The following is a 20,061-nucleotide window of genomic DNA, read 5'->3' on the forward strand; positions in this document are numbered from 1 at the left end:
GTCATTAGATGGCTTTAATTTGGGCCAAGGGAGGGTCTTGGAGAACAGCGGTAGCAGACATTTAGTTAACGTCTAGGATCTGAAGCGATGCGTTTTCTGTTGTAACTTACCCTTGATGTTATTTTTTTGGAGCCTGGAATCCCTTAATTAATTAATTAATTATTGTCTTTAATTTATGGTAATTTTCTTGCATCACTGCTATATTGGCCATGACATTTCTTTCTTTTTTCTTTTTTTGATTATTTATTTATTTATTTGACAGAGACACAGCGAGAGAGGGAACACGAGCAGGGGGAGTGGCAGAGAGAGAGGGAGAAGCAGGCCTCCCGCGGAGCAGGGAGCCCGACGAAGGGCTCGATCCCGGGACCCCGGTACCACGACCCGAGCCGAAGGCAGACTCCCAACAACTGAGCCACCCAGGCGCCCCAGCCAGGACATTTCTAAAAGCAAAAACAAGACCCCCAAAGAAAGGCGTGCCACAGCTGAAAACCCTGTGTGAACCGCACTTGGATGTCTGCAGTGCATTTACTCCAGCGAAGAGGCCCTGGAGTTCCTCTGCAGCAGGCAGGCCTGAGGCAGCTGGGGCGTAGACCCGACCTCTCCAGCTCCTCCGGTCTCTGACCTCGGAGCCGCTCGCGGGCCGAGAGGGCAGCGCGCGGGGGCGGAGCCTGGGCGCGGGAGCCTCCTTCCCCCCCGCCCGCCGCGCCCGGGGAGTGAGTCTCTGTACAGTCAGGGCTTCTGCTGGGCAGGGCCAGCTGCTAATCTTCCAGGCGGACACGGGAGGGGGGGGGCGAGACGGGGCATATAGGTGGCGTCCGCTGCTGAGAAACACCTAGCGCAGGGACCAGGGTGGCGGCGAGAGGGGAGTTCCCACCTGTTGCGCTCTTAAAGAAATGAAGACTTGAGAAAATACCAAGGAGGGGCCGATCGGTGTCTTTTGGGCGCGCCTGGAGCCCCACCCTCGGCCAGAGGAAAAGCCTCTTGGGTGGCAGGCAGGCGCTGCAGAGAAAGCCAGAGGAAAAGCGCCTCTCCCCGCGCGCCACCTCCCGTGCCTCCCACTCGCTCTGCGCGGCCGGCCCAGCCTGCACTCCCGCCGCGGCCTTTGGCCCCGCCGGGCCTTCCCACCCCGACCTCCGGGCGCCTCTCGGCGACCTGTCCCCGAGCGCTCCCATGGCGCCCGCCCGCCCCACGCGCTCCCGGAGCGGAGCCCTCTGCAGGCAACTGCTGTTGGCCCTCACGGTGAGTGGCCGCCCGGCTGCCGGCTCCCGGGAGGGGGCTCCGCCCGTTGGGGGAGCAGGAGTGGGCGGGGGTGGCGGGCAAAGCGGAGGCTAATGTGTCGCCGGCCGGTTGAATGAATGGAGTTGTTGGAATGGGGGAAGGTTGCCAGAAAGAGGTTCGCGACCGGGGCGCCGCGCTCCCGAAGGGGAGGAGAAGGGAGTCATCCATAGATACAGTCAGCGCAGGCAGATGGAGACGCAGACGCCAGCTGCAAACACCCATCCCAAACCTTGGCCTCTGGGGACGAGCGGGGAGCGCCGCTCCTCCGTGCCTCTGCCTTTCGGGGGGAGGGTGCTGTGCACCTCGGGCGCGGTGCCGGGTTTCGGCGGCGGCGGAGGGGAGCGCTGGGCGGACGGGACGGAAAGTGCCCTCGGGTGGGAGGACTACGCCCCTTTCCGGGGCTTGCTCTCGGTGTGTGTGCGAGTCTGTAGAGGAGCGGTCTCGACACTCGCGCCTGGAAATGGTAGATGGGCGGGCCCTAGATGACCCCTTGTATAGTTCCCACTGTCAGCGTGTGCGGTTGCTACCCCCTTAATCTTTAGGGAAATGCTCGTCCGGTTCTCTTGTGCACAGAGGCATCTGGATTCTTCTCTTTTGCCCTCTCGCTCTAACTTCTTTCCCACTTTAAAGAACACAGTAGCAATGACCTCACCCACCCAAACCTGGGAGTGAGAAGGGGTGACGGACGGTTCCCCGCCCAGGCAGAAAAGCCTGGGATCCCATGGCCAGGGGCGGAGAGGGGGGAGGCAGAAGGTACAGGAATTCAGTGCCAGTGGACAGCCCCTGGGAGAGTTTGGGATCAGAGGTTTCCCAGACTGGACTTCCTGAGTCCCGTAGGAAGAGAAAAATTAAATAGACCAGGTGCCAGAAAGTGCTCAACCCGGTAGTGACCTTTCTCGTTGAGCCCCAGGTGTTGGAGCAAAAGTTGCCTGAAGGACAAGGGGACAAACCTGGAGAACAGACAGCAGGAAGATTCCTTCTGGGAGTACTGGAACTGGGGGGATGAAATATTCGGATCATTTCACTTCTCAACCGCTCTTAGTTTACAGTGAATTCCTTACATTTTACTTAGTTTACAGTGAATTCCTTACATTTTTAAATCATGAAATTGTAGTGCTGTCATTACACTATCTTTCTCTAGGACTTCAGACCCTTAGTTAAATTCCCAGGGCACATTAGTGTCATAGAAAGGGCCAGGTGTACAGCAATTAGTATTTTATAGTTGAGAAAACCAAGAATGAAATAAATAACGGTCACAACATATGTAGTTGATGACAAAGAAATGACTTCGGTTAGATCCCTAATAAAGTTGCCACTTCTTTTTAAACCAGTGGCCATTACTCTTTGAAGGAAAAGGGGTAATTAAGCGTGGACAGTAATAGGTGTAATTAAGCATGGACAGTAATAGGTATGGGCAATAAATAGCATTGCTTTGCATATGCTTGCACACAAAACTTTCTGTGTGCTCTCAGGTCCTTTGTAGAAGAAAGACGAAGTGAATAAACTAAAGGTGACTTTTTTTAGCTTCAGAGCTGGATTGGCCAGAAGTGGATAGATAGCAAAGCACCCCTCATCCTGCTACATTCTAGCTGGAAGGCGCGGTGCGGGTCCTTCTAGCTGCTCTGGTGTCTGTGTGCATATCAGGGCCAAGTCCTGCCAGGCTCAGGTGGTTCTTGTGCTCGTGAGCCTCAAGTGTGATAGATGTGTAAAGAGCATTTGAGTAGAAGATATTATTAAGTAGGAGTGAATAATTCCTTTTCACTGGGGGAACACCCTTTACATTTCCTCCTCTCCATGTACCCAATTAATCTTTGACCATTCTACAAATCAGCTTCTCCCTGCTTCCTACTGCTGCCTCGCCACACACGTGTCTTAACCACTTGAACTCTGGTTTCTACCCAAACACCTAATGAGGCTGCTCACTCTCTTAAGGTCATACCAGATCTCCACTGCTAAATATAAACCATTCCTTATACAATTCCACCTTGTAGATTGTGCCTTTATTGAAATTCACTCCCTTTTTTTTTTTTTAAGATTTTATTTATTTATTTGACAGAGAGAGACACAGCGAGAGAGGGAACACAAGCAGGGGGAGTGGAGGAGGGAGAAGCAGGCTTCCCGCTGAGCAGGGAGCCCGATGTGGGGCTCGAACCCAGGAACCTGGGATCATGACCTGAGCTGAAGGCAGACGCTTAACGACTGAGCCACCCAGGCGCCCCATCACTCCCTTTTTTTCTTTTGACCTTCCTGTTCCTGACTACTCAGGATCAGACTCCCTATTCTAGGTCCTGTCGGTGAAATATCATACAGGTGCCTCCTTAGATGAAATGTATTTTGGTAGTTGGGATGTCTTCATTAAACAATAAGTCTTTATATCTACCCAGTATGATGTGTGACACAGCAGTTATTATCTTCTCAAACAATGTTGCTTTTCTTCTTACATCCTGTATTTCAGTGAATGACACTACCATACACCTTGTTGCTCAGGTAGGGTGTCTGGAAGCTGTTTGCTTTTCCTTCCTCACTGCTCCCCTCCCCAAAACCATCATTAAGTCCTATTAAATCTACATTCAGAAATACCTTATGGATATCTCTGCTTCTGTCCATCATCTCTGCTGTTACTTTTTGCTATTACAAATAATGTCATAGTGACTAAACTTGTATATATATGTCATTTCATGTATGGGCAGGTGTATGAATAGAATAGATTAGATTACTAGAAATGGTATTGCTAGATAAAAGTATAAATGACTGTGTACTTTTGGTAGATATTAACAGCTCCTTCACCCCTCCATAAAGGTTGTACATGACTAGATGGAAAGCTGTTTTATAATGGACGTCATATCACATCATCGAGGATTTATAGAGAGTATTATATATAATATATAATATATATAGTATACTAATATATTAGTTATTATAGTAATATATTCTAGCATTTTAGTATAGTACTATACTCAGTATAATATACTATATTATATATTATAGAGCATGTTATACTATACTGTATCATATTATACTATATATGTATATATATATAGTATGAGACTACTTGATCTAGGCAGTCATTTGGCAAAAGATGAAGTCGAACCCATAACTCATGTAGAACACAGAAAAGTCCAAACAGATGAAAGGTTTAGATGTAACATACGATACCATACAGTTAATAGAAGAAAACATGGTGAATTCCTGTTTAAGTTTGGAGTCAAGAAGGCCTATCTATGGTTCACATGGCTTAGATTTCAAAAGCCACTTATTAATATTGAGAAAACCAATTATATCAAATTATGATCATTAATATAAATATATTATAAATATTATAAATAACATAAATCAATTATATTAAGACACACACACACTTGTCCATGGCAAAAATAACAACCCAAACAAAAATATTATAAGCAAAGTCAAAGGTAACTCAAATTAGAAAAAAAAATTGCAGATCATATTTTAAAAAGCTAATCTACAAGTATATAAAGAGCTCTTATAAATCAAATAGTCCAACATGAACATGGATATGAAAAAGTCCCATAAAGTACTAAAAATGGCCCATAAAAATATTTCAGCCTCACTCATAATAAGAAAAGATGTAGTTAAACTTCAGTGACATATTCCTCATTTGGCATACACCCAAAAGTTTGAAAACACACAGCATAGGCAAGAATGTGGTGAAATAGGAACTCCTATAATTGGTGAGTATAACAAAGTTAGAACATTTATGGACTGTATACAGTTATAACAAATACAAATAGAAACTCTTTTACTTCTTCCTTTCCAATTTGTATGCATCTAATATCTTTCTGCCTATTCATATACAAAATGGCAGTTTTAATTATTGAGACTTCATAGTATTTTTAAATACCTGCTAAGTCTAATATCCTTTCATTGCTTTTCTTTTTCATAGTTTTCCCGTCTATTCTTAGTTATTTATTTTTCCTTATCACCTTTTAAATCAGCTTGTCTAGTTCCAGAAAAAATACTATTAAGATTTTTATTGACATCATGAAATTTATAATTTAACTTAGTGGAAATTGATATATTTATGTTGATTTTTTTTCTATCCAAAATAATGATATATCTTTCTTTTTGTGCGAGTCTACTTTGTGTCCTTCAGAAATATTTTCAGATTTTTCTCAAATAGGCTTTACATGTTTCTTGTTAAGTTTACTCCTTGGCCTTTTACCTTTTTATTGCTTTTGAAAATGATTCCTTCTCTTTCATTATATTATTTAATTTGTATTTATGTGTGCAAAGACTAATGATTTCTGTATTTTAATAGTTGTTTCTGCTCCCTTACTGAAATTCTATAGTAATTATAGTAATTTATAGTATTTTATTAGTCTTATAGTAATTTATTAGTTGATTTCTTTCAGTTTTCCAGGTAGTCATATCAAATGCAAATAGAGATTTTTTTTTTGCTTCTTCCTTTCCAATCTATATGTCATCTGATATTTCCTTCTTGCCTAATATATTTTAATGTAATGTTAACTATAAATGATGACCTTGGAAAGTATGCTGTTTCTGAGTTTAGTGGGGCTGCTGCTAATGCTTTCCCATAGATGATGTGATTAAAACATAATATAAAATCATCTTGAAGAAGTATTTATTAACTCCTTGGGGGGCTTTTTTTTTTTTTTAAATCTAAGGATTGTTATTGAATTTGGTCAAACGTCTTTCAGCATCTATGGTAGTGATTACATGCCAGGCCTTCTTTAATCAGTGGCTTGAGGTTCCCAGACCAAGCAAGTAAGGTGAATGTGGATCACAAATCTGTTCAAGGACCAGTTTGCTTCAGGCTCCCTCTATGGCGAAGGTTTTACATTTGGGGTCCCAGATTAATGTGGGCAGCTCTTCTCTTAGATCTTAGGCAGGCCTGTGCTTGATTTTCTTCTCTTCTATTGAGGCCAAACAACCAGAGTCCAATCTTTTCAGATCAGAAGTTGTGTCTGATTACCACTCTGTGTTTGAGCTTGATCCTCAGTTTCTGCCTAGCAATTCTTTGCTAGATGGTTTAGGACCGTTAACAAAAAAACATATCCATCCTTTCTCATTTTGGCATTTTTTTCCCCTGAATGACCTAGCTGCCATTATTGGAAATGAGAATCGTTCCCCTGATCCATTCCCCACACTGCTCGGACTCACCTTGTTCCAATGGGAAGCTGCTTATGTCGTTTATCTGCTTAAAACAAATCTTTGGTTTCTTACTGTCTTTAGGAAAAAAAAGATCCATATACTTTGTTAACACTGTTCAGAATCTACCCCACACCTACTTCTCTGAATCCATTTTCTTTTATTTCTTTTCTAAGATTTTATTTCTAAGCAATCTCTACACCCAAAGTGGGGCTCGAACTCACAGCCCCGAGTTCAACAGTTGCATGCTCTTACTGACTGAGCCAGCCAGGCGCCCCTGAATTCATTTTAAACTTTGTCCCTTTTGTGCTGTGAGCATCAGCCTTTTAAGATTTTGTTTTCAGACCCGTGTCATCTCTGGGCTTCACATTTGCCGTTTCTGTATTTGGAACACGGAAGCTGTGTGTCCTCTTGAACTGGCTAATGTACAGCCACTCTTCAGGTGACCTCACCTGGCTCTTACATGAGGCTAGTTCCCCCTGCTATCCTATAGCACCCTGTACCCATCTAGTAGAGCATTTATCCTACTTTATTGAAATTACCACTATGTCTTATCCTTGAATTGAAAGTTTCATGAGGATCATGTTTACTGCTCTGTGTCTGGTACATAGTAGACATTCAGTAAATATTAGTTAAATGCAGGAATGAATGGATGCCCAGGATACTGTTCTCTAAAGTATTGAATTAATCCAGCCATTTTTCACCTTCTCTGCTGTTTTCACCTTAGTCCAGGTCACCATCCTCCCTCTCTTACATTTCTGCTGGAACCTCCCAATTGGTCATCTTGCTTCCACTCTTGCTTCTCTGTAGTCTGTTCTCACAGGGCCACCAGAATGAGTCTGTGTAAATGCTCACCACATTATGCCACTCCACAGCTTCTAAACCTATGATTGTTTCTCTTTGTACTCAGAATAAAATCTACACTCCTACTATGGTCTTTTAAACCATATGTGATGTGCCCATGACTGTCCCTTTAATATCATCCTGTATCACTCTTCCCTCACTGTGCTTTCCTACCATGACTGCTTTTTTGTTCCTCTAACACACCAGGTAAAATCCTCTTCCAGGGTCTTTGTTCTGTTTTTTCTTCCACCTGGAAGACTCTTCCCCGGTTAGTGAACTGGTTTGCTTCCTCATTTCATTCAGGCTTCTGGTCTTCCCTCTGTCACCTTTTCTGCCTGTTTTATTTTTCTCATAACATTTATCTCTTGGCATTATATGACTTTTATGTATTTATTTTTTGTGTGTCTCACATTATAAGGTAATCTCCATGAGGTCAAGAACTTTGTTCACTGTTGAACACTGCCTTGTACATAGTAAGCAACCAGTAAATGTTGGTTGAATGAAGAAGTAGATGCATGTTTTCAACCACCTTGAATTGGACTCTTCACACATCTCATTTTACGCCTGTCTTCTCTAAGACAATACAGCCAGTGAACATTCTTCTCATCTTTTAGTTTCCAATCCAAATAGTCTCTTCACTGTGTCCATCCCTAATTTCCAAATGACATGTAATCACTGCCTTGTCTGATCCTCCATATATAACTTAAATTGGATAATTAAATGTATATTGGCATGTGTAGTGGAAATAAAAATGTATATTAGAAATAAAAATTCTAATCCAAATTTTGATTATTTTAATTTGTGTTTATAGACTTTGTAAATATAGTATCAATGCTAGTCAGCTATCTTGCTTTTGGTTAAAAGCCTTTGCAAAACTATAGAATTGTTCAATCTTTCAGAAGCATGCATTATACAGTTTTAGGGGGAACAGAATTAAATTTCGGTGTGTTCAAATATATATTGTATTGGAATTGGTTACCATAAATCACTAACTCATTTAAAAAATTTTAAGTGAAATATTTTGTAAAATGCCCTTACTGGTCACTTATGAGAAGATGCACCTTCAAAATAAATTCATATTTCAAAGTTCTGTGCTTGTTTGTGTGGGGTCATAGATAAGTAATCTCCAAGTCACTCCGTGATAATGAGTTGATGCTTCTCTTTAAAGCATTGGGTTTTTGTTTAAGATACTATTGATTTGGTACCATAGTTCATAGGCAGTTGACTATTAATTGAAACACTTTGCTGACTCTAAATTTGTTTTTGTTTGTTTTTCCTATTCACATACCTGTGCTGCCTTCCTAAGTTTTTAGTGCTCTCACATTGGTTGTCATTCGTTCCTCAGTATACTCATCGTATTAGTCAGTGAATTTACTATTAGCTCCTTTTTACAGAAGAGGAAACAAAACCCAAGAGGGTAAGGAATTCTTGGAGTTTACATGCTTTGTGAAGGAGGGAGCCATGACTCTTGGTCTTTTGTTTTATTCTTTCTCTCCATGTAATTTTGTTCTGATTTCTACTGCAGTGTATGTTTTTAAATTTTATTTTGCTAGTTGTATAAACTAATTTATAATTATACCAATTTCTAACATATGAATGATGTACAGATTAAAAGGATCTTTTTTTAATGTGTAATACTGATTTGATGTTTTAGATCTTAACATTTACCTGTGATGCCTGCAAAAAAGTCATACTACAAGTTCCCTCCCAGCTAGATGCTGAGAAATTTGTTGGTAGAGGTAAGAAACTGCTAAAATGTGTAATAGATCTTACTTGGTATGATCTTGTAAAATTAGTGTAATTTTTAGAAGGATAGCTGTATTGGAATTAATAGTTAAAACTAATATATTACATTATCATTTGTAATACACATAATATCATTCCAATAAAAGGAATATTGTCCTTTATTGAAAAACATGATTATATGAAGTAGATAAAAAGGCTTAGTTTGAGTAATAAATAATTATTAATATTTATATTACATGGGGGTAATGGCATATGTTATAACATACTTCTATGAAATTGAGAAATAGTATTGAATCTATTGAGTTTAAAGGTATTGTTTTTGGATTTTAATAATAAAACATTTTGGTATTTTACTGATATATATTTCCAGAAATTGCTTTTTATCAATTATTATTATTATTATTTTGAGTGAGAGGGAATGAGAGAGAGAGGGGGAGAAAGAGCAGTGGGGGGGGGCAGAGGGAGAGGGAGAGAGAGAATCTTAGGCAGGCTCTGCTCAGCGTGGAGGATGACGCGGGCTCGATCCCACAATCCTGAGATCATGACCTGAGCTGAAATCCAGAGTCCCACGCTAAACTGACTGAGCCACTCAGGTGCCTCTTATCAATTAATTTTTTTCACATAACTCAAGCTTACAAGGAAAGAGCAGACCAGTGAGAACACAGAATATAATGACTCTAACAATAGATGCAAAGAGTTAAGAAATATTTTAATTTAATAACTGCTGATTAATTTTCTAGGTTCTGTTTAAGTTCTCTCATGTGTTACGCTATAGCTAATTTCAGTTAATAAAGAAAAACTTCTTTTGGTGTTGGTTTACATATTAAAACACTGGAACTCACATGCCTTTATTTTAGGACAAATGTCTCTTTTTTAAAAGGACGTAAAGGAGGTGTTTGAAGTGACATAGGTGTTTATGCACAATTTAATTAACCATATAGTTTCGTATGTACTTTTAAAAATGCAACATTTACAAGTGTCAGTGTAATTTTAAGTTTTTGGTTCCCCACCCCCAAATGAATAGATTACTGTTAGCACTATATATTGTTTTGTTTTACCTTACAAATGATTGCTTGTGTGTATTTTCTACAGTTAACCTGAAGGAGTGCTTTCAATCTGCAAATCTAATTCATTCAAGTGACCCTGATTTCCAAATTTTAGAAGATGGGTCTGTCTATACAACAAATGCTATTCTTTTGTCCTCAGAGGAGAGAAGTTTTACCATATTACTTTACAACACTGAGAACCAAGAAGAAAAGAAACTACTTGTTCTTTTACAGCATCAAACAAAGGTACACCAAACTATAAAAATGAAGCATAATGAATTGTATTCTGCAGGTGTAACATTACCAGGGAAGACGTGGAATCAGAGATGACGTGGGATAGTTCAGCTTGATGAAGAATGGAAACCATCATGCAACTTAACAGTGTTCAAATGGTGGAAAAAGGTTTTGCCACATCAGTTATTCTAGGTTGTCTTTGCTTTTCATTTGGGATATAAACAGAGAAATTGGGAGGCTACAGCATGCGTATTTGAGATTAGACACAAAGAAGCATTTCTTAATCTTTTCCTGTAGAATAGATTTCCAAAACAAATTTTGAAACTCTGTCTATATGTATCTTAGACAGCATAATTTGTAGTCTTAAAAAGTAGATGATTATTTTAGGTTGAGATTCAGACCTCATGCATGCTTATTGGACTCTTGACACTAAAGATCCAGATGATTTCTATTCAACCATCGGCCATAATTCAGTGCAGCAGCTTGAGAGTTATCACCATTTTTCTCTCCCCGTTCTGACACAGATTCTCTGTTGGTCCCTGGCTCTTCCTAGTTGCTGGTGAGTGGAAGGTGCATATGCTATATTTAGAAGGCCACTCACTTTATTTCTTTTCCTTGCATCTCTCTCCTCCCATGGTTTTGCATGGCAATATGGCAACAGTAACATTGTTGGTTTTTATTTTATTTTTTTTAAAATTTTGCTTCTAGGCTTCCAATTCCATCTCTCTTTCTTCCATGTTCGTACCAAGTTATTTTCTTGAGAGTACTGTTGTGTTAACAGATAGGACTGTTATTTCTTTGTTATCTTTTTTGCAGTGTTGACATTTAGTTTGGTTTTCAAGCACCACCATGGTCTTACACCTTCCCAGTTAATCCTCATGAGAGATGTGTCAGAGTTCCAATGTTTGCGAATAAAGTAACCATGGACTTTATTATTTTTTTCCTGTGTTCTAAATTGAGGTATTAAAGAAGAGGCATTCTAAAGAAAAAGTTCTAAGACGTGCCAAGAGACGGTGGGCTCCTATTCCTTGTTCAATGCAAGAGAATTCCTTGGGTCCTTTCCCACTTTTTCTTCAACAGGTACAATTTACTTTCCTTTCACTGTGAAAGTCTATGGTTTCCATTTTTTTTTTTTAATTTGGATGATGAATATAAAGTTATTTTTAAAAGCAGTTCTATATGAATACATGAGTATGTGTATTATATGTTTCAGTAAATGGGTATAAATATATATCTTTATACCAGCATACACTTTTTTGCAGTTTTAGTCCTGCAAAGTCCATTTATGAAATTGTAAAACCCATCTAGCACTCTCAAACACATTGTTCCTTAATGAATTTTCCTATTAGCAAGCATGTCACCTGGGCATAGTATAGAAACCCCTTTCATAATAGATGAAATTGCTGACACCAGGATAAATGCCATGAAGGGCAAAAGACACATACATCCTTTCCATTGTTTATCCCCAAGTCCACCCCTTAAATCGTATTGGATCCACATTTTCTCTCTCTTTCTAACTTTCAGTAGCAACCCCAGCAAATCTGGCCTTCTTCCACTATCCATTGCCACGACCATTGAGTCCTTGACTTGGGTTTCTTTTCTCTCAGTTCTTGAAATTTGAGAGGAACTCTCCTTTATATCCCACCAACAAATTTCATACAGTTGAGAAAAGAGCATCTCAAAGTTGAGAAAGAAATCGTTTGAAAATCATTGTTAGTCATCCTGACATATAGTCAAGATCTTACTAAGAGGATCAAAACAGCTTGGGAAAAAATTTGCTTTTTGAATCAAGTACCAGAATATCACACTTGCCAAGATATTATGTCATTTCTATTCTCCCTCATTTCCACCCATCCTTTCACCTCAGCTTCTATAGTAAAAAGACGCTGACAAATAATAGAAACTAATTAAGGAAAGCATTTCCCATGGTTTTTCCCCGTATACAGTAACTTTAAACCTAGTGTCTCAAATGTTATGTATAATAAAACTTCAAGTTTAAAAAATTAATGAAAGGGTAATTTTTCATGCTCTGAATACTTTGTTTTCTCAGACAGTTAAAGTCTTAAATGTTTGGTTCACAGAGGTACCATTTAGTGTATTTCTCTGTTATTCGGGAAAACTAAGACACTACTACATTATTTTCCTCATGCCTTGCTCTTGAAATTTCTCAATTATTAGGCTTCCTTATTCTATTGCTGTTTTTTATTCATACATGATAACAAATTAAAGGGGGCAATTACTTACTGCAACAAAAATGGCAACATGATTGCATAAATATATATAGATGAAAGTCTTGCTGAAATAAAAATTTGTCTCTTATGTATATAATATCTACTTTCTAGATTCAATCTGACACTGCACAAAACTACACTATATTCTATTCCATAAGAGGACCTGGGGTGGACCGAGAACCTATAAATTTATTTTATGTAGAGAGAGATACTGGAAACTTATATTGCACTCGTCCTGTAGATCGTGAGGAGTATGAATCTTTTGAGGTAAAGTCTAAAGTTTACATATTGTATTAGTAATTATTAAGCTTGGCTGTTTCATCTCCCATTCTCAATTTGCTTACCTTTTTTTGTTCTCTGAGCTTGTTGTCTCTGCTCTGGCTACATCTGATAGCACAGACTTGAAGCAAAAAGAGCTTTATAGAATAGAGAGCATTAGATTCTTAGATTGGTCTTGGTATGATAGTTTCACCTTTTTTTCTTTTACTTTTTAAAAAAGATTTTATTTATTTATTTTATATATAGAGAGAGCGTGCCTGAGTGGGGAGAGAGGCAGAGGGGGAGGGAGAAGGAGAAGGAAAAAATCTCAAGCAGACTCTGTGCTGAGCAGGGCTCGATCTCACAATCCTGAGATCATGACTTGAGCTGAAACCAAAAGTTACTAACAGACCGAGCACCCAGGCATTCCTAGATTTAAATATTTAGGTTTGGAATTGCTACAAGATGGCCTTCTAAGTACCTGTGATGCTCTGCTTTCTCTGAGAGTTGTTATGAGAAAAATTGGAGTTGAAATTCGTATTATAAAATTAAAAGAAATAAATTGCATTCCACATACAATTTATAGCCATGCATTTGTTCTATTTCTGACTTTCCTTTTTTAAAGTAAAAAATTCTCATGAAGAGAATTATCTAAATATAACTACCAATATGCATGAAATTCTAATTAGTAGTATATAAGATAATATTTTAGTTAACTGTGCCTGGGGAATTTGGAGTCCTAAGAATCCAAAGTTACTGAAGATCCAGAGAGGGTATTTAAAATCCATGCACTGGAAGCTTTCAAACAAAACAAAATAATAGAGAAATGGAAAGATATTCCAGGCTCATGGGTTGGAAGAACAAATATTGTTAAAATGCCCATACTGTGCAAAACAGTCTATGGATTTAATGCAATCCTAATCGAAATACCAATAGCATTTTTCACAGAACTAGAACAAACAATCCTAAAATATGTATAGAACCACAAAAGACCCTAAATAGCCAGAGCAGTCTTGAAAAGGAAAAACAAAAATTCCAGACTTGAAGTTATGTTACAAAGCTCTACTAATCGGGGCGCCTGGCTGGCTCATTTGGTGAAAAATGTGACTCTTGATCTCAGGGTTGTGAGTTTGAGCCAATGTTAGGTGTAAAGATTACTTAATAAAAATAAAATCTTTAAAAATAAACAAACAGGGCGCCTGAGTGGCTCAGTTGGTTAAGCGACTGCCTTCGGCTTAGGTCATGATCCTGGAGTCCAGGGATCGAGTCCCGCATCGGGCTCCCTGCTCAGCAAGGAGTCTGCTTCTCCCTCTGACCCTCCTCCCTCTCATGCTCTCTGTCTCTCATTCTCTCTGTCTCAAATAAATAAATAAAATCTTTAAAAAAAAAATAATAAAAAAATAAAAATAAACAAACAAAGGGCACCTGGTTGGCTCAGTCGGTTAAGCATCTGCCCTCAGCTCAGGTCTTGATCTCAGGGGCCTGGGATTGAGCCTCGTATCCAGCTCTCTGTTCAGCGAGGAGCCTGCTTCTCCTTCTGCCCCTCCCCCTGCTCATGCTCCCTCTCCCTCTCTCTCTCAAATAAATAAATAAAATTAAAAAAAAAAGATAAAGCTGTACTAATCAAAATAGTGTGGTACTGGCATAAAAATAGAGACCTATATTAATGGAATAGGATAGAAAACCCAGAAATAAATCCACAATTATATGGTTAATTAATCTTCACCAAAGGAGGAATGAATATACAATGGGAAAAAGACAGTCTGTTCAACAAATGGTGTTGGGAAAACTGGTCAGCTATATGCAAAAGAATGAAAAGAATGAAACTGGAACACTTTCCATACCATACACAAAAATAAACTCAAAATGGCTTAAATATGAGACCTGAAACCATAAAAAGCCTAGAAGAGTGAACAGGCAATAATTTCTCTGATATCAGCCATAGCAACTTTTTTCTAGATATGTCTCCTGAGGCAAGGGCAATAAAAGCAAAAATAAACTGTTGGGACTACATCAAAATAAATAGCTTCTACACAGTGAAGAAAACAATAAAACTAAAGGCAACCTACTGAATGGGAGAAGATATAGAAGATATTTGCAAATGACATATCCAATAAAGGGTATCCAAAATATATAAAGAACTTACAAAACTCAACACCCAAAAAACAGATAATCCACTTAAAAATGGGCAAAAGACATGAACAGACATTTCTCCAAAGAAGACATTCAGATGGCTAACAGACACATGAAAAGATGCTCAACATTGCTTATCATCAGGGAAATGCAAATCAAAACCACAATGAGATATCACCTTACAGCTGTCAGAATGGCTAGATTCAAAACACAAGAAACAACAAGTATTGGCAAGGATGTGAAGAAAAAGGAACCCTCTTGCATTATTTCTTTATTTTTATGAAAGATTTTATTTTATATATTTATTCCAGAGAGAGAGAGAGCATGAGTGGGGAGGAGGGGCAGAGGGAGAGGGAGAAGTGGATTACCCGCTGAGCAGGGAGCCTGACACAGGTGGGGCTTGATGTGATCACATCTCACGACCCCGAGATCATGACCTGAGCTGAAGTCAGATGCTTAACTGACCAAATCACCCAGGCACCCTGAACCCTCTTGCTTTGTTGATGGGAATGCAAACTGGTGCAGCCACTGTGGAAAACAGTATGGGGATTCCTCAAAAAGTTAAAAATAGAACTATCCCACAATCCAGTAATCACACTGTTTGGCATTTACCCCAAAAATACAAAAGCACCAATTCAAAGGGATACAAGCACCCCTATGTTTATAGCTGCATTATTTATAATAGCTGAATTATGGAAGCAACCCAAGTGTCCATTGATTGATGAATGGATATGAAGAGTGGTATATAAATGCAATGGAATATTACTCAGCCATAAAAAGAACAGAATCTTGCCATTGCAATGACATGGATGGAGCTAGAGAGTATCATGCTAAGTGACATAAGTTAGAGAAAGACAGATACCATAGAATTTCACTCATATGTGGAATTTAAGAAACAAAACAAACATGCAAAAGGAAAAATAAAAGAGAGAGAGGCAAACCAAGAAACGGACTCTTAACTATACAGAACAAACTGATGGTTACCAGAGGGGAGGTGGGTAGGGCGATGGGGGGAATAGGGGGTGGGGATTAAGGAGGGCACTTGGGATGAGCACCGGCTATTGTATGGAAGTGTTGAATCACTATAGTACACCTGAAACTAATACAACACTATGTTAACAACTGGGATTAAAATGAAAAACTTAATAAAACAAAACAAAAAAAACCCCACAAAATAATCTTCAAGACTGTTCTGGGAAAATAATAATAAAAGCTGTTAACACTCATCCACAATAGTACAGTACTAGTAAAGAAACCAAAATTATCTACGTTATTATATTAAACATAAAATGCTGTAGTACACCATGGGATTAACCACCTCCTGTGACATTAAGGTTCCGTCCACATCCCCAAACAATAACAAATGGTGAAACTCACACCACCGTGCTGAACAGTCTCCAAATGGAAGCCAAAGGAAGTTGGAACCATATTTTAATTTTGCTTTTTTCCTTATTTGACTCTTCACAGCTAATTGCCTTCGCCACAACTCCGGATGGATATACTCCGGAACTTCCACTGCCCCTGGTAATCAGAATTGAGGATGAAAATGATAACTACCCAGTTTTTACAGAAACAACTTATGTTTTTACAGTTTCCGAAAATTGCAGAGTTGGTGCGTACCTACCTTAACAATGTATGGCAACTTAACATTTTAATTCATAAATTGAATTTCACTGTGGCCATTGGGAGGCAGCATATTCCGCTGGCAAGAACAAGGGACTTGCTAATCAGGGTGGCTGTGGGTGGGAATTTTGCTCTGCCTTTCACTAGCTGTGTGCTCTGACCTTGGGCAGACTTAATAGTCTTGACAAACCTTGTTTTCCTTATCTGTAAAATGGGTTATGATATGCAAGATTGTTGTGAAGATTAAATGATGCATCGTACATCTGGAATGCCAAGCCTAGTGCCCGAAAACTAGAGAAATTACTCAGTTACTTCCTGTGTGAGATAAAATAAATACTTGCAAGAGAAAACACTCTAAGAAGAATAAGTCTTTGAGCAATTAAAGTCTTAGCCTTGAAGAGATCTACTGATATCCCATACTGATTAAATGATTGGCAGTACTCTGAGCATTATCATAAAGGTCATTGAGAGTAATACAAAGGTTTTCTCAATCTTATGTCAATGGACCTTATCAGCTGGAAGTCAGAATGCAATTTTTGAGTCTTCCAGAAAGATCTAACTAAACCAAGAGTTTTGGACACATTTTTGACCATTTGATCAATGTAAGGGCAGACTTAGAAATAGAAAAAAGTTAAAGGGTAGTTAGAATTCTTTAGTCTAGAAATACAATGGCAATGGATGGATATTATCAACATTTATAAAATTATACAGTAAATACGGATATGGTCACCAAATTCCCAAATGTTAGAATGCTGGGATATATTTAAAAATGATACTTTATATAGAAGTCTGCAAATGTATAAAAACTACTACTCAGCCATATAATTAAGTGGTCCAAAAGCTTTTTGAGGTAGATGGAAAGGAATGAAATAAAGGGGATGTTGAAAATGTAAAAGTTTTGGAAATTAAAGAGGATTTTTCAATATGTAGGTTCTACCGTGGGACAGGTATGTGCAACTGACAAAGATGAACCTGACACGATGCACACGCGTCTCAAGTACTCCATCATAGAGCAGTTGCCAGCATACCCCACACTGTTTTCCATGCATCCAACTACAGGCGTGATCACCACATCATCATCTCAGCTAGACCGAGAGGTAACACCAATATCAGAGGAGACAAAACCTGATTGTCACATCGCCATTGAATCATATCTGTATATATCTTGTATAGCGCCTATAGATGTGTTTGTGAAAAGCATGTTGTGAATCTAATTTTAGAAAAGTTATTAAGTTTGCTGATGGAGGTCATTAACCTTGCAGTGTGCTAATTTTGAACTGCTAATTTGTTCTCTCTTGAAATGTATGTTTTATAAAGTCAAGTTACCTAATATTAGCATTTTTATAGTATAGTAGTAAAAACAGGAAATGTCAAATATGAAAAGTGAAACTTTTGGAAACGTGCAGGCATTTGTTATTTACAGATAACAATGCTTTTTTTTTTTTTTTTTTTTGCCTGTATCATCTCTTCCCTGACAGTCTCATCTACATTCTTCCCCTTATATAGTTTAAGAGAAAATTTATTTCTCTTTGATCTCTAGTTTACCATTTTCAATCTACTGCTTGAAATCCTGATTTGGATGTTTCACAGATACCTAAGATGCAATACATGTAAAATTGAACTCTTTTTGCCTTCTAAACATGCTCTCCTTGCCGTGTTTTCTAGGTAAAATGACATTAATACATTCTTTTCCTGTTGATAATTTTTCTCTTGTCACCCTGAGTTCATGTTCTCAGAATTGTATTTAATGTCTCCTCTTGCTCCCTTGTTCAGATCACTTTCCCAAACATGGTGCTGTTACCTCTAAAATGACCTTGTATTTATATTCTGTCCATTTCCACTGCAGCTATCCTAGTTTAGTGAGTCATTCACTTGGCTATTCAACTATTACCTCTTCCACCAGGCATTTATTCATCTGAATTCTTAGAGAGTTTATCTGGCCTACTTACTACGTTTATAATCCTTAATCTTAAGGTATAGTAATATATGCTTGTCAGGTATTTGATTCCTAAAAGTTCATACCAGATTCATTTCATTTTCCTCTCTTTTTTCCTCATGGATTAGAGTAGTGGTCCTCAAATTTTCTGGTCTCAGGACCTTTTAAACTCTTAAATATTATTGAAGATTTCACAGGTCTTTTGTTTATAAGGGCTATATTTATTGATATTTATTCCATTAGTATTTAAAGCTGACAAAAGTTTAAAATATTTATTTATTCACCCATTTAAAAATCATAAATATATTACACATTATCATAAATAACATTTTTATAAAAAAACAATTACACTTTCTAAAACAGTAAATAATTTACTGAGAAGAATGACACTGTAATGTATTTTTCCAAGTCTCTTTAATACCTGGCTTAATATAAGACTGGTGGATTCTCATATCTCCTTCTGCATTCAGTTTGTTATAATATGTAGCTTTAGCTAAAGTATATAAAGAAAATCCAACATGAGATGAAGTTAGAAAAGAGAGGAGTATTTTAATAGTAATTTTAGGTCATTGGGGCTACTCTTTTGATACTACACCAAAACTTGACAATTTTTGTTTCATAAATGTTAGTTTGATAAATGTGTTTTTTGCAATGTGCACTCTAAAGCCTTATCAAGGAGCTTTCATACTTTGTTATATTAAATCCATTGGTCTATCTTGTACTCTGGACAATTTATCCATGTATAATTTTGTAACATCATGTGTTAACCATTTGGAAAATAGTGTTTTACTGAATTATGTAGATCTTGCAGAGATTGACACATTTCATTAAGCAATACAGGAAAAAAGTCACCTTTTCACCTCCCTTGATATCACAGTGGTTGATAAAAGTTTTCCAGAAGTCTCATTTTTGTTTGAAACTCCAGTTTATCATTGACAACAAATAGTTGTTTTCCTTGAAGTGACAGATTCACTTTATTAAGATATAATGTCTTCCAAATACACTAGTCTGAATAATGATAGATGTCTTTCATGTAAAAATGGTATTTTGTGCAGTAAAACCCCCAAAACAATAGCTAGTTTAGTTCTTAAATAATCACACAAGTACTTCCCTTGAGAAGAACATTGTATGTTATGTAGCAGAACTGCTTTATGCATACCTCCCATTTCTTCACTAGACTATGGGTTGAAATTTAATAAAATTTGGTAAAATTAATCATTTTTACTGCAGCTACAAGGACATTCCTAAGTGAAATTATATTTTATTTTATTACAACTGTATTTATTTTATTCATAAATTCATTTGTTTTTACTGTATGTGCCAGTGAAGAGTACAGTATCATTTACAGAATAAATGAATGAATGAATTGCTGTTATAACTCCAGAAATCATACAGATTTTTCATGGAATTTATGTGCTCGGGAAAAGCAGATTATAGACCAAATCCTCTTTTTTTTTTTTTTTTTAAAGATTTTATTTATTTATTTGGCAGAGAGAGACACAGCGAGAGAGGGAACACAAGCAGGGGGAATGGGAGAGGGAGAAGCAGGCTTCCCGCGGAGCAGGGAGCCCGATGCGGGGCTCGATCCCAGGACCCTGGGTTC

At 38.2% G+C, this 20,061-nt stretch overlaps 1 protein-coding gene across 2 annotated transcripts in view; it reads left to right on the forward strand.

Annotated features, from left to right (window-relative positions):
- The first annotated feature begins 784 nt into the window (after positions 1 to 784).
- Positions 785 to 20,061, forward strand: part of LOC123852355 (desmocollin-2) — a 35,362-nt gene continuing 16,085 nt past the window's right edge. For both annotated transcript variants that reach the window (XM_064577785.1, XM_045886393.3), the window contains exons 1-7: positions 785 to 1,239; positions 8,906 to 8,990; positions 10,090 to 10,289; positions 11,238 to 11,357; positions 12,620 to 12,775; positions 16,367 to 16,511; positions 17,453 to 17,619. In XM_064577785.1, the coding sequence (XP_064433855.1) occupies positions 1,171 to 1,239; positions 8,906 to 8,990; positions 10,090 to 10,289; positions 11,238 to 11,357; positions 12,620 to 12,775; positions 16,367 to 16,511; positions 17,453 to 17,619 (942 nt within the window). In that variant the 5' untranslated portion in view covers positions 785 to 1,170. The remainder of the gene's footprint in view (positions 1,240 to 8,905; positions 8,991 to 10,089; positions 10,290 to 11,237; positions 11,358 to 12,619; positions 12,776 to 16,366; positions 16,512 to 17,452; positions 17,620 to 20,061) is intronic.

This window comes from Mirounga angustirostris, unplaced genomic scaffold, assembly GCF_029215605.1.
Source record: "Mirounga angustirostris isolate CCGP_5_RB_7025 unplaced genomic scaffold, mMirAng1.0.hap1 SCAF_14, whole genome shotgun sequence".
Lineage (NCBI taxonomy): Eukaryota > Metazoa > Chordata > Mammalia > Carnivora > Phocidae > Mirounga > Mirounga angustirostris.